General features: G+C 34.8%; 1 protein-coding gene across 2 annotated transcripts; it reads left to right on the forward strand.

Moving 5' to 3' along the window:
* The first annotated feature begins 9,131 nt into the window (after positions 1 to 9,131).
* Positions 9,132 to 11,973, forward strand: LOC107933190 (probable protein phosphatase 2C 34). 2 transcript variants are annotated; one of them, XM_016865354.2, is made up of 7 exons: positions 9,132 to 9,254; positions 9,345 to 9,505; positions 9,687 to 9,976; positions 10,408 to 10,716; positions 10,881 to 10,998; positions 11,217 to 11,440; positions 11,562 to 11,973. In XM_016865354.2, the coding sequence occupies exons 3-7, from the start codon at positions 9,728 to 9,730 to the stop codon at positions 11,793 to 11,795; spliced, it is 1,134 nt and encodes a 377-aa protein (XP_016720843.1). In that variant the 5' UTR covers positions 9,132 to 9,254; positions 9,345 to 9,505; positions 9,687 to 9,727; the 3' UTR covers positions 11,796 to 11,973. The 2 variants fall into 2 exon arrangements, with proteins under 2 accessions (XP_016720843.1, XP_016720844.1); XM_016865355.2 differs by lacking the exon at positions 9,132 to 9,254 and having other exon boundaries at positions 9,334 to 9,505; positions 9,690 to 9,976.
* The last annotated feature ends 2,032 nt before the right edge of the window (positions 11,974 to 14,005 follow it).

A 14,005-nucleotide genomic window follows, 5' to 3' on the forward strand; every position in this document is an offset into this window, starting at 1 on the left:
TTTTTATTTTTATTTTTTATTTTGTCGAAAGAGGAACTAGATATCATTAAAGCAAAATTAAGATATTGTACCATACAAACTGCATCTAAAAGCTAACAATGGTAAAATATTATCTGTTTTTACCCGTTCACAGTTTATTCTGTTTATCAAGTTGTGTTAAAGCATCTGCACGCATGTTACTTTCGCAAAAGACATGCTTAAGTGCCTTAGAAGTCATGCTGTGGAGGCAAGATGACAGTTCTGTTGATAAGTCAAATTAAAAAGGGTGTTGAAAAGTCAAAAATGGGAGGTGCAAGTGGCACCGAAAGAAAAAAAAAAGTGATAGGCAAGTTGTTTAAAGTTGAATGGGATAATTGCAATTTTGGTCCCTAATTTTTTAGGCCATTTGTAAGTTAGTCCCTGAACCTCAACTATAAATAGACCTAACCATTTCTCATTTCAACCATTCCAACCAATCTTTCTCTCTTAGTTTTCTCTCTTCTCTCATTTGAGAATTCTTAAGGAATTCTATTTGTTTGTAATACTTTGAAGATAGTAAAGTTATCATCTGGTGTTAGTGCCCGAGGACGTAGGTATAATTTACCGAACTTCGTTAAAACTCTTGTGTTCTTTCTTGTCCTATTTTTCTTTCAATATTTGAGGGTATAATAGTAGTATTTAATTGTGCTATTAAATTGCTATAGAAGGGATATTCTGTCTAAGGAAAGACTTGGTATTTAAGAGATCCATGTGATCCACCTCTCTTTCCTGGAAATTGAACTTTGTGTGATTTTTTAGTACAATAATTTACACGCTTCCGACCCTATTGGAACAACAAGTGGTATCAGAGCCGAAGGTTAATCGTAATATGCTTTGTGGTTGCAGTTTAAACTGATCTTCCACATCAGAAAAGATTTCCTTAGGTATATTGAAAGATTATGGAGAAAACGGTCGGTGTAGGAGCTTCAACATCGTCCATGTGGACAAGACCGACAATTGCAAATGCAAGATTGGCCGTGGAGATCTTTGATGGCACGGGCCATTTTGGTATGTGGCAAAGTGAGGTTCTAGATGCCCTTTTTTAGCAGGTCTAGACATTGCCATTGATGAAGAGAAACCAGATGATGTACAGGAGAAAGATTGGAAGGCGATCAATCGGTTGGCATGTGGCACAATTCGATCATGCCTTTCTCGAGAGCAGAGGTATACTTTTTTAAAGGAGACTTCTGCAAATAAGTAGTGGGTGGCACTTGAAGAAAATTCTTTGAAGAAAAACAGTCAAAATAAGCTCCACTTGAAGAAAAGACTGTTTCGCTTCACATACGTCCCAAGTACCACAATGAATGATCACATCACCAAATTTAATCAGTTAGTCACTGATTTGCTGAATATGGATGAAACATTCAAAGATGAAGATTTGGCTTTGATGCTGTTGGGGTCACTTCCTGAGGAGTTTGAGTTCCTAGAAACTACTCTACTTCATGGCAGGAGTGATATATCTCTGAGCGAAGTCTGCGCGGCCTTATACAGTTATGAACAGAGAAAGAAGGACAAACAGAAAAACTCAATCAGAGATACAGAAGCTTTAGTAGTCCGAGGTCGTTCATACACTCGGAAGAAAACTCAAAAGGGGAGATCAAAGTCAAAGTCCAGACTCGGGAAAGATGAATGTGCTTTTTGTCATGAGAAAGGACACTGGAAGAAAAATTGTCCAAAGCTGAAGAATAAGGGAAAAGCTGCTGTAGATGCTTGTGTTGCTAAGCATGATACTAGTGACTCTGAACTATCACTGGTTGCATCATCATCGTCGTTCCATTCAGATGAGTGGATATTGGATTCGGGTTGTACCTATCATATGTCCCCTAACCGGGAGTGGTTCTCTGATTTAGTAGAACTAAATGGAGGAGTTGTTTATATGGGCAATGACAATGCCTGTAAAACTGTTGGGATGTAAAACTGTTGGGATAGGTTCAATCCAATTAAAGAATAAAGATGGATCAACCAGAGTTCTGACTGATGTTCGGTACGTGCCCAGTTTGAAGAAAAATCTCATCTCATTGGGAGCCTTGGAATCCAATGGTTCAGTTGTTACTATGAGAGATGAGATTTTGAAAGTGACATCTGGTGCACTTGTGATATTGAAGGGCATCAGGAAAAATAACTTGTATTACTACCAAGGTAGTACAGTTATTGGAGCAGTCGCTACAGCTTCCGGTAACAAAGAATTGGACTCAATGCAGTTGTGGCATATGAAGTTGGGACATGCCAGTGAAAAATCCTTGCAAATTCTGGCAAAGCAAGGATTGTTGAAAGGTGCAAAGGCTTACAAATTAAAATTTTGCGAGCATTGTGTTCTGGGAAAGTAAAAGAGAGTGAAATTCGGTACTGCTATCCATAATACAAAAGGTATTTTGGAATATGTTCACTCAGATGTGTGGGGGCCTTCCAAGACACCTTCATTGGGAGGAAAACACTACTTTGTTACTTTTGTTGATGACTTTTCCAGAAGAGTTTGGGTGTATACCATGAGAACTAAGGATGAAGTGCTTAGAGTTTTTCTTAAATGGAAAACTATGATCGAAAACCAGACTGGCAAGAAAATCAAGCGGCTTAGGACGGACAATGGAAGGGAATATAAAAGTGATCCGTTCTTCGATGTGTGCCAAGAGTATGGTATTGTTCGACACTTCACAGTTAGGGATACACCACAGCAGAATGGATTGGCAGAGCGTATGAATCGAACATTGCTGGAGAAAGTTCGATGTATGTTGTCCAATGCTGGGTTGGGCAAGCAATTTTGGGCTGAGGCTGTGACATACGCTGGCCATCTTGTTAATCGTTTGCCATCATCTGCATTAGAAAGAAAAACTCCTATGGAGGTATGGTCTGGAAAATCGGCTACAGATTATGATTCCTTACATGTGTTTGGATCCACTGCATATTACCATGTGAAGGAGTCAAAGTTAGATCCAAGGGCAAAGAAAGCTCTCTTTATGGGAATCACTTCTGGAGTGAAGGGATTTCGTCTTTGGTGCTTAAGCACAAAGAAAATGATCTGTAGCAGAGATGTTACCTTTGATGAATCTGCCACATTGAAAAAGGTAGCAGATAAAGATATTCAGACGAGCAATACTCCACAGCAGGTGGAGTGTACTCCAAAACAGGTGGAGTTTGAGCAGATGGGGATTTGCCCAGTTAATAAGTCTAATTCTCCAGCCACAATGGAGGAATTAGAGGTTGAAGAGGTTCTGACCCAAGAACCACTAAGTACACCAGAACCAGTTGCAGTTGCAAGGCCACGGAGAGAAATTCGTAAACCTGCTCGATTTACTGATATGGTGGCCTACGCCCTTCCCGTTGTTGATGATATTCCTATCACTTATCAAGAAGCAATGCAAAGCTTAGAAAGTGATAAATGGAAAAGCGTCATGGATGAAGAAATGCAGTTTCTCCTGAAGAATAATACTTGGGAATTGGCGCAATTACCGAAAGGTAAAAGGGCAATCGGATGCAAGTGGGTATTCGCAAAGAAAGATGGATCTCCTAGCAAGAAGGATATTCGCTACAAGGCAAGATTGGTAGCTAAAGGCTACGCTCAGAAGGAGGGAATTGACTACAATGATGTATTTTCCCCTGTTGTGAAGCATTCCTCCATTAGAATTTTGTTGGCCTTGGTAGCACAGTTGAATTTGGAGCTAGCTCAACTTGATGTTAAGACGGCTTTCTTGCATGGTGAGTTAGAAGAGGAGATCTATATGACTCAGCCCGAAGGATACACAGATGCTGGTGGTAGAAATTGGGTTTGTAAGCTGAACAAATCGCTATATGGATTGAAGCAATTCCCGAGGCAGTGGTACAAGCGATTTGATAGCTTTATGAGAAGGCAGAAGTACACAAGAAGCAAATATGACAATTGTGTATATTTGTAGAAGCTGCATGACGGATCTTTCATTTATCTACTCTTGTATGTTGATGATATGTTAATCGCTTCGAAGAGCCAAAATGAGATAGATAAGCTGAAGGCTCAGTTGAATCAAGAGTTCGAGATGAAAGATCTAGGTGAGGCCAAGAAGATTCTCGGCATGGAGATAAGTAGAGATAGACCGAGAGGCAAGCTTTGTTTAAATCAGAAGCAATATCTGAAAAAGGTATTACAATGTTTTGGTGTAAATGAAAACACAAAACATGTAAGTACCCCACTTGCTTCTCATTTGAAACTTAGTGCTCAATTATCTCCGAAGACTGAAGATGAAAGAGAATATATGGCGAAAGTCCCATATGCTAATGCAGTTGGGAGTTTGATGTATGCGATGGTGTGTACAAGGCCTGACATTTCACAAGCTGTTGGAGTTGTGAGCAGGTATATGCATGATCCTGGAAAAGGACATTGGCAAGCTGTGAAATGGATTCTACGGTATCTTCGAAAAACCGTAGATGTTGGTTTAATTTTTGAACAGGATGAAGCACTTGGTCAGTTTGTAGTTGGATATGTTGATTCCGACTTTGCTGGTGATTTAGATAAACGTCGTTCAACTACAGGGTATCTGTTTACTCTTGCGAAAGCCCCAGTGAGTTGGAAGTCTACCTTACAGTCTACAGTAGCTGTGTCTACTACAGAGGCAGAATATATGGCAGTTACAGAAGCTGTTAAGGAGGCTATTTGGCTTAATGGATTGTTGAAAGACTTAGGAGTTGTTCAAAGTCACATAAGTTTATATTGTGACAGTCAGAGCTCTATTCATTTAGCGAAAAATCAAGTCTATCATTCAAGAACCAAGCATATCGACGTAAGATATCACTTTGTGCGGGAAGTCTTTGAAAAAGGAAAAATTCTGCTTCAGAAGATTCCAACAGCAGATAATCTCGCAGATATGATGACCAAGGTGGTAACAACAATCAAGTTTAATCATTGTTTGAACTTGATTAACATCTTGAGAATTTGAGCACCTTTAGGTGTATGGCGCTCGAGAGCGCATTTGGAGGCACTACAAAAGATAGCTTTATCGAATTTGGGGAGTTGAAGGAAGTGTGTGAAGATGTGATTATCCTAATCAAATCTTCAAGGTGGAGATTGTTGATAAGTCAAATTAAAAAGGGTGTTGAAAAGTCAAAAATGGGAGGTGCAAGTGGCACCGAAAGAAAAAAAAGTGATAGGCAAGTTGTTTAAAGTTGAATGGGATAATTGCAATTTTGGTCCCTAATTTTTTAAGCCATTTGCAAGTTAGTCCCTGAACCTCAACTATAAATAGGCCTAACCATTTCTCATTTCAACCATTCCAACCAATCTTTCTCTCTTAGTTTTCTCTCTTCTCTCATTTGAGAATTCTTAAGGAATTCTATTTGTTTGTAATACTTTGAAGATAGTAAAGTTATCATATGGTGTTAGTGCCCGAGGACGTAGGTATAATTTACCGAACCTCGTTAAAACTCTTGTGTTCTTTCTTATCCTATTTTTCTTTCAATATTTGAGGGTATAATAGTAGTATTTAATTGTGCTATTAAATTACTATAGAAGGGATATTCTGTCTAAGGAAAGACTTGGTATTTAAGAGATCCATGTGATCCACCTCTCTTTCCTGGGAATTGAACTTTGTGTGATTTTTTAGTACAATAATTTACACGCTTCTGACCCTATTGGAACAACAAGTTCATCTTTTAAAGCTCAAAGTTTCGCTTCAACACTAGTGACTTGTGGAATATATCTATATGCTCCAATTATCCAGCCACCTGTATGATCCCTACCGAGAGCTTCTACCCTCGCTCTTTTAGGATTTCCAATTGATGACCCATAGATCCTGTCGAGGGTAGCTTCCAAGAAATTGGAATTAAACTAATCTTTCTTGCTTACTGCAGGTGAGAGGGCTAAAAACTCTCCCACCGTAAAAGACACTCTATTAGTAAATTGATCAACAGTACGACTTTTTTCAAATACAAGAGCATTACGAGTAAGCCAAATTTCCCAATGTAAACGTAAATAGTATATTCCGTGGAGTTCTTGGTTTGTTTGCTCAAATTTTAGGGGATAAATTTGCCATAAGCCATTCCTCCCAAGTTTCCCCAACAATGGGCGCCATTTGTGCATAAGCATGTATCTTATCCCATACTCTAACTTGACAATCCTTAAGTAAATGTTGTGAAAGGACGCACAGAGGGCATACATCCTCTATCAGTAAAAAAGATTTTCAAATTTGGTAATAGATTAGACTTTCAGACGTATTTCCACAAAAAATTTTTTTTGCTTAGGCATTATAAGATGCTTTTCTAATGCCACGAGTAAATACTCATAAGCGTGAAATAATGAATAAACACTCATATCATTAGTATCATTGTACTAATTATTTAAGCTAAGGTCAATGTTTTAATACTAGTGATACGAGCTAATCCAAAACTATTTAGTAACCAAACAAAATAGAGAAAAAACAACAAATAAGAAGGGAAAAAAATAGATTTTAAAGAAGAAATTAGAGAGAAAAAGAAGAAGAATAGAGGGAGAGAGAAAATTTTCATGTATATTCCATAATAATTTTACTATCACCAAAATGTATTTTATTCCTTAGAATCTCAAATTCCCATACAACTAAATGGAAACAACAATAGCTTGTAGAAGCAAACCTAGCCTATAATGAATTCTTACTAGTAAATATATAAAATGCCCAACATAATGGTACAAGCCTTACTTTCTTTTTTTTCTTTTTTTCCCTTTAAGGTTCTATTTGCCTTCCACCTATATTTTGGTGTGCAAAATAGTTATTGACAAATAAACTTGAAAGATATAATGAAACCCAATAATTTTCTATGTTTTGCACCGACGAAAACAGTCTACTAAACAGTGATTGGAGCATAGCAAGGATATCATTTTCTATAAAACAAATCTACAGTAATTACTTAAAGAACAATTTAGAAATACAAAAGATGGTAGGAGAATAGAAGAAACATTATTTTCATATTTTTGGGTGTGTCAGACAAATGAAATTTGACTCCTATTTATAAAAGTTTTCATATTTCTTCATAAGAACACAACTATCTAAATTGATAGTCACATCTTTTAATAATAAACATAATTATTCAATAGATGTATCATTGAATAATCACGATTCATTGTTAATAACAAAGCAATATAATTTTTGAATTTAAGAGACATAATTAATTCATCACTATGAAATGTGATAACTCTTGGTTAATAACCAAATGATATAACTTTTGGTTACTTAGAACTTTTCATTTGTAACTAATAAAACACTATATATATTTTGAAAATGTTCCAACACAAATATGAAATTTAGTTTTTATATTTTAGTTTGATATAATTTGGTGTTCTAAGTTTACAATCACATTAATTAGATCAAAGAATTAATCTTTAACTATCTATTTCGATTAAAATGGTTATGTTTTTTTTTAAACACTTTTCTAATCCACAAAAAAGGAGAGAATATTTTGACATGAGACATTTTTAACATTTTGATGAGAATAATTAAGTGTATTAACTATTTGGACTAATTAATGATATTACAAAAGTACAATAACCTAATTATTGCAAATTAAATTATTAACATGAAATCTTACATTTAAACATAGTGGAAGGACCGTAACTACAATTTGACCTAAAACAATCATTATAACTTGCCATAATAAAAAGTTCTATATTGTTTTTAAAAAATATTTTAGTAAACTACTGATTAATATAAAAAGTTAATATTCTATATTTTAATGATATAAACAAATAAGACTCGAAAACTGGATTTAGATATAAATTCAATATTTAAAATTAGACATAAAGATAAATGATATAAACGTTTCTTTAACAATTGTGAATTATCTGGAAAAAGGTGTTATAGGGGTGGAAATATTTTTGAGATATCCATAAAATGTGAAATTTATGTGATCCACAAATATTGGAAGAGCTCCAATTATTTGATTGAAACATTTCACCTTTCTGAACATGCTCAAATGTTGGCAAAACCCAAGGCACATCCTTTACTTTCTAATTATGCAATCAAAATATATCAAATACCCCACTAGAGAAATTTGTATCCAAGTTGCCCACAAATTTTTTCCACTCAGATTTGCAAATTTGGCTTGCAAATCTAGTTGAAATTGTTGACAATTTCTCATTTTCTTAGAAGAATTAACGAAATCTCACATAAGTTACTTAAATTCACTATTTAAATACTAGTTTTTATTAATTGTAAATTTATTTATATTTATATTTTATAACAAATAAAAGTTAAATATTAGCCCGTATAAAATTCGAAATAAATATCGATTAAAAATTTATAAATAAATGATGATTGAGTCTTAACTCGATTGACATGAGCATTGTTGTAATACAGGAGGACATGAGTTCGAGTGTGTTGAAGCGCGTTATCCTCCTATTTATAGATTAAGAAGGGACTATAAATAGTTTTAAACATAAAAAAAAAACAAATACAACTAAAACCTACAATAAAAATATTCAAAAGAAAATTTATAAACAAATTCTTTACTCCAAAAATAATTCAATTGACCTGATTTTTGATTTTCTCTATCTGGAATATTCAATTCTACTATTTGACATTCCTTCTGTTGTTGAGCCAATATTTAGTAACCATGGAATTTTGGTCCCAAGACCATGATCCAAGCTCTTGGATCCCATAATTATTCATGCATCATTGTCCATCTGGTCTAACCCCACCACCCCTAATTATTATTATTATTATTATATTTAAAAGTAGTTTTCTTTTTTATAAATATCGAGTTTTGATATTGTTAATTAAGATTCGAGTTCTACAATTTACAATTATAATGTATATATAAAAATTTATTCGATTTTTCATCTATTTTATATTGTATTGATTAAATTTTACAATATAATTGATTAAGGTATTTAAAAATAAGAGCTACGGTCACAATCCATGGTCCACTATTCCGACTGGCTAACTGGTAGCCATGTGTTTGGTCTTTTGTTATAACTAGAGTTCTTATTAATTTTGTTCTTCTTTTAGCTACCCATTAATAATCTATTCATAGTGGCTTAAGATATGATTAAATTAATTAAAATGATAATACTAGTTTTATCCCAACAATTCTCATCCATGAAATATATCTTATTTAATTACCGATTCCTTTAATTTATTTCATAAAATATTTTACTAACTTCTGACCGACTTCAATTCATAAAATCAAAATCTTAAGGTTAAGGTTAACTATGATGATGAAGATGATGAGGTATACCCATTATAATTTTAAAATGTCCGAAATACCCTTTGTTTTCGCATAACTCAACTGCCAAATCCATGGTATTTTAGTCCTTTTCTCCAGCCCTGTTTATCGTTTGCTGTGAAAGACATAGATTACGTACTTATACAAAGCTAGCCATTGTTTTACAGAAAAAACAAATATATTGAAAAATGGAGTATAAGCTACATGAGACTTCTTCATATTCAAGAATCCGTCGGATTCCATCAAGCAATTTGAGAATAGAGATTCCGGCGATTGGCAGCCGTGTATAGTGGTCGTTTCTCGGATTCAAATTCGAGCAAGAACAAAGGTATATGCCATATATATACACGCACATACATAGAGTCCATTCTAATTTGTACATGATTAAAGACTTTGTTCTTGATTTTATTCAATTTTCTAAGTTCTTTCTTTGAATATAACTTGTACCCGTATTTGAATATGCGTCGATTTATGGATCGAGATTTTAAGATTGTGCTTTGTGTTTTAAGAAGTAAATAGTGCAGTATAAGAAGAAGAAGAAGAAGCAGAAATGGTGCTTTTGCCATCACTTTTTGATGGATTCGCAAGAAGTGTTTCAATGAAGAAAGGGAAGAATCAAAACAATGAGATGGATGGTGGAAGGGAAGCAGCTCAAAGCATGGCCAAAGATGCAAAGAAGAATGAAATGATGCTGTGTTCCTCAGGTACTGTCAATTCCAACAAGTCCAATGATTTTGCTTCCATCTGCTCCAAGAAAGGCCAAAAAGGAACCAACCAGGATTCTGCAATTGTTTGGGAGGTAATTTATCACCTCATTTCACATCATCCTATGTTAAGCTAAATCAAGATGGTTCATGCAACCACCTGCATCTCCTTTCTTAACCCTCGAGCTTTGGACTTTTTTTTTTTTGGTATAATCTAGCGGTATAACTCAAGAATTAATCGAGATTGGTTCATGTTACCACCGAAGATTTAAGATTCGAATCACAGTATCTATGAACCTTTTGACCTTTGTATAACCCAAGATTTAATCAAGATGGTTCATGTTACCGCCTTTTAATTGGTATCATTTAATAGGTCTAAAATTCGAATCACAGCATCTGCAACTCCTTTATTTATTCTCAAACTACTATGACTTTGCATGATCTAACTTTATAACCCAAGATTTAATACAAATGGTTGATCCAACAAGTATGGGTTAATTTGATATGTGTTGTTTTTTCAATATAGAAATTTGGGTGCCAGGAAGATATGATATTCTGTGGTATTTTTGATGGGCATGGATCATGGGGTCATATTGTAGCCAAAAGGGTGAAAAAATCTGTGCCTGCTTCTTTGCTTTGCAACTGGCAAAAGGCTCTTTCCTTAACCTCACTTCCCCGTCAACTGGATACCGAATTCAACTCAACTTTTCATCACTTTGATATCTGGAAACAATCTTATTTGAAAACATATGCTGATGTTGACCTTGAGCTTAAGCACCATCCTGACATCGATGCTTTCCGTAGCGGCACTACAGCTTTGACGATCATCAAACAGGTACACTTTCATTACTTGGACTCTTCATTTTTCTTAAACTATTTGTGTCACACACTTGTATTCAAGCGTGGTTATCTGGAGGTACGTTTAAGATAGTTCGGCTAACCGGTATTCGACCTTAAGATGGTCTGGTCAACTAAATTTTTTCAACTTTGATGGATTAGGGTGGACATCTGGTTATAGCAAATGTTGGTGATTCTAGGGCAGTCCTAGCAACTACTTCAGATGATGGCAAATTGGTACCTCTTCAGCTTACTGTTGACTTCAAGCCTAACATTCCAGGTTTGTAATTGACTAAATTACCACCTTATTTTGCATAGTTTTTGTATTAACACGGTTCCAGGACATTTCACCCGCATTGCCTTTGTTGCCCAAAGAGGACAATACCTTTATGGTCTAATCTTGGTGCATACGGCGATGGGGAGGAGTCATCCTGGGACTGATCATTATAATCTTTATTATGCTGATATATATATATGTATGTGTATATTATGTAACAGAGGAGGCTGAGAGAATACTACAGTGCAATGGGAGAGTGTTTTGCTTAAGAGATGAACCAGGGGTGTACAGGGTGTGGACACCTAATGGGGATACACCAGGACTAGCTTTATCAAGAGCCATTGGTGACCACTGTGTCAAAGAGTTTGGCCTCATTTCAGTGCCTGATGTCACCCAAAGAAACATCACAAACAATGACCAATTTGTCATTTTAGCAACAGATGGGGTATGTATATTATATTCAGTGCCTTGTACTCCAAGAAAACAAGGAATACATGAAAGGGTCAGTCCAATTGATCATAAACAGAAAAGCTATTTAACATTCACATTTTTTTTTATTAAATTAGGTTTGGGATGTTATTTCAAATGAAGAAGCAGTGGAGATAGTTTCTTCAACAGAAGATAGGGAAAAATCAGCAAAAAAATTGGTTCAATGTGCCATGAGAGCATGGAAGTATAAGAAAAGAGGGATTGCAATGGATGATATCTCAGCCATCTGCCTCTTCTTCCACCCCAAGCTGTCTCAACAAGTTAACTTCGTCAAAGCCTCCGCCCTAGCCAAGATGGCAAAACTCGGGTAACTGATTGTTACCGTCGGCCATCGGTGGTTCATTGCCTTTGTATTACAGTGTTATGTATGGATGTAGTAATGTTAAACCTATATTGAAGTTGTTTCATAAGATGCATCTGCGTGAACAGATCTTTTGAACTTCTATATTCGGTATTTCTAATATTATGGATGACGTATTTAATGTATTATATATTCGTATAAATTTTAATATATAAATAATTTGGATTATATAAAATTTAACACGTTTATTTATTTTTATACTCGTTAACATTTTTGTTTAGCTATAACTTAAATGTTTATTAGAATACAAGTTTGTTATTAAGCGCTGATTTTAAAGGAAAATGAGGGCTTATTTAAATCAAATGATAAAGTTGAAGGGCATTTTCATAAGTTTAGCCAAAGCCAAAAGAAAAAAAATGTTCAATCAATTCAACTCTGTTAACTTATTATTATTCAAGAATGGCAAACCTTGCAAAAACCCACTTTCGATTGCGAAAAACTTGAAGGCTAAGAAGAATAACTTATATTTGCACTACAATGCTTTTTTTTTTTTTTTAAATTTAGGAATTTAACTAAAATTTTTAATTTTTTTATGACATTAATAAAAATTTTTAAAAGTATTTTAAGTAAGCTTAATTAAAAATTTTAAAAATATTAAAAAGTATAATGAAAATTTTCAAAAGTTTGAGAGAGACCAAGGCCCTTTAAACCACTTGCCTCTAGCTCAAACCTATGTATTCATTGTTGTTGCGATAGTAACTATGCCAACTAAGCCATGGTTCCTTTGGATCTACTAATTTACTTAGAAAGGCTCATTTTCAAGCATATTTATGAAAATAGGTCGATTATATGATTATTTACTGGAAAGGGTCACTTTTTGCAAAACCCGTTTATGTGGCCGTGTTTAAGGGGGAAAATACCAACAAAGCGCACCCCTAGGGGAGCTTTTTTGCCATGTCAGCAAAACGCTTTCACGTAAGCGCGTTTTGCTGACATGGCAAAAAATGCTCTCCTAAGAGCGCGCTTTGTTGGCTTTTTTTCAAACCCAACGGCTAATTTTTTTGACCGTTGGAGGGGTCCAATGGTAAAAAAAAAGTATAAAAATCTCCCCTCGTATTATTTCACACATAATTTCTTTACAATTTAGCAAAAAATCTCTACAATTTCTCCCTAAAGCTCTCAAACTTCTCATTAAATTTCTCAAAGCTCTTTATAATTAGTTATTTACTTTAATTTTTTTCTAAATTAGTATTTTTTTTATAATTTTAAAAATATTTGATAGTGTTAACAATGACCGGTAAATTAATTCGTCTCGATTATAAACATATCTCCGTCGAACAAATGAAAATGTTAACGGTTTATTTTAAAATTTGATTATTATTTAATATTTTTCATTTATGTAATTTTAATTAATTTTAATTTTTAAATATTATTTAATTTTTTTCATTTATGTAATTTTAATTAATTTATTTTATAATTTTTTATAATAGTCTGTAGATCGGGTGTTACAATGTTATATTCATAATATGTTTGGTTCACCATCACCGTTGACAGAAAATTACTTGAGGGAAGCAGGTTTTTGGCACGCGGCCACTATAGGCCGAGGGTGCAAGTTTGACCTGAAACTCATTAGCGCGTTAATAGAGAAGTGGAGACCGGAGACGCACATATTCCATCTTCCATGCGGAAAGTGTACTATCACTTTGGAGGATGTCCAGTTACAATTAAATTGCTGGTGGATGAGGCCATACTCACCGGGTCCGTTCAATTTGCTGATTGGGGAGTCATATGCTACGATCTTTTGGGTGCGATTTCAGATAATATTTACGAAGGTCGGATCGAGATAGGCTGGTTACGAGACACATTTCTGAAGCCGGAGAATGATTCGACTAAAGTAGAAAGAATACGATATGCTCGGGCATACATTCTTGAGATGATTGGAGGTTATCTGATGCCGGACTTGTCACGAAACCTCGTACATCTGAGGTGGCTGCTGAAACTCGTTGGTTTTAGAGCAGCTGACGAACTTAGTTGGGGGTTTGTTGTGTTGGCAACATTGTATTAGGAGATGTGCGGGGTGACGCCACCAAATAAAGCCAAAATTGGAGGTTGCCTATCATTATTACAATTAAGGGCTCAATTTCACTTTCTATTTTTATGCCTTGGAGTGAACCACCCATATACATTCCCACTCATAACGAGGTACAATTTTTTTTTTGA

The sequence above is a fragment of the Gossypium hirsutum genome, chromosome A02 (genome assembly GCF_007990345.1).
Source record: "Gossypium hirsutum isolate 1008001.06 chromosome A02, Gossypium_hirsutum_v2.1, whole genome shotgun sequence".
In the NCBI taxonomy this organism is placed as follows: Eukaryota; Viridiplantae; Streptophyta; class Magnoliopsida; order Malvales; family Malvaceae; genus Gossypium; species Gossypium hirsutum.

What these genes read in the sequence shown, in the direction of transcription:
- LOC107933190 (XM_016865354.2), top strand. Translation starts at nt 9,728, where the DNA reads ATGGTGCTTTTGCCATCACTTTTTGATGGATTCGCAAGAAGTGTTTCA. An exon ending in CTTTGACGATCATCAAACAG is followed by an intron (nt 10,717 to 10,880) that starts GTACACTTTCAT and finishes TTGATGGATTAG; the next exon opens with GGTGGACATCTGGTTATAGC. An exon ending in TCATTTTAGCAACAGATGGG is followed by an intron (nt 11,441 to 11,561) that starts GTATGTATATTA and finishes TTATTAAATTAG; the next exon opens with GTTTGGGATGTTATTTCAAA.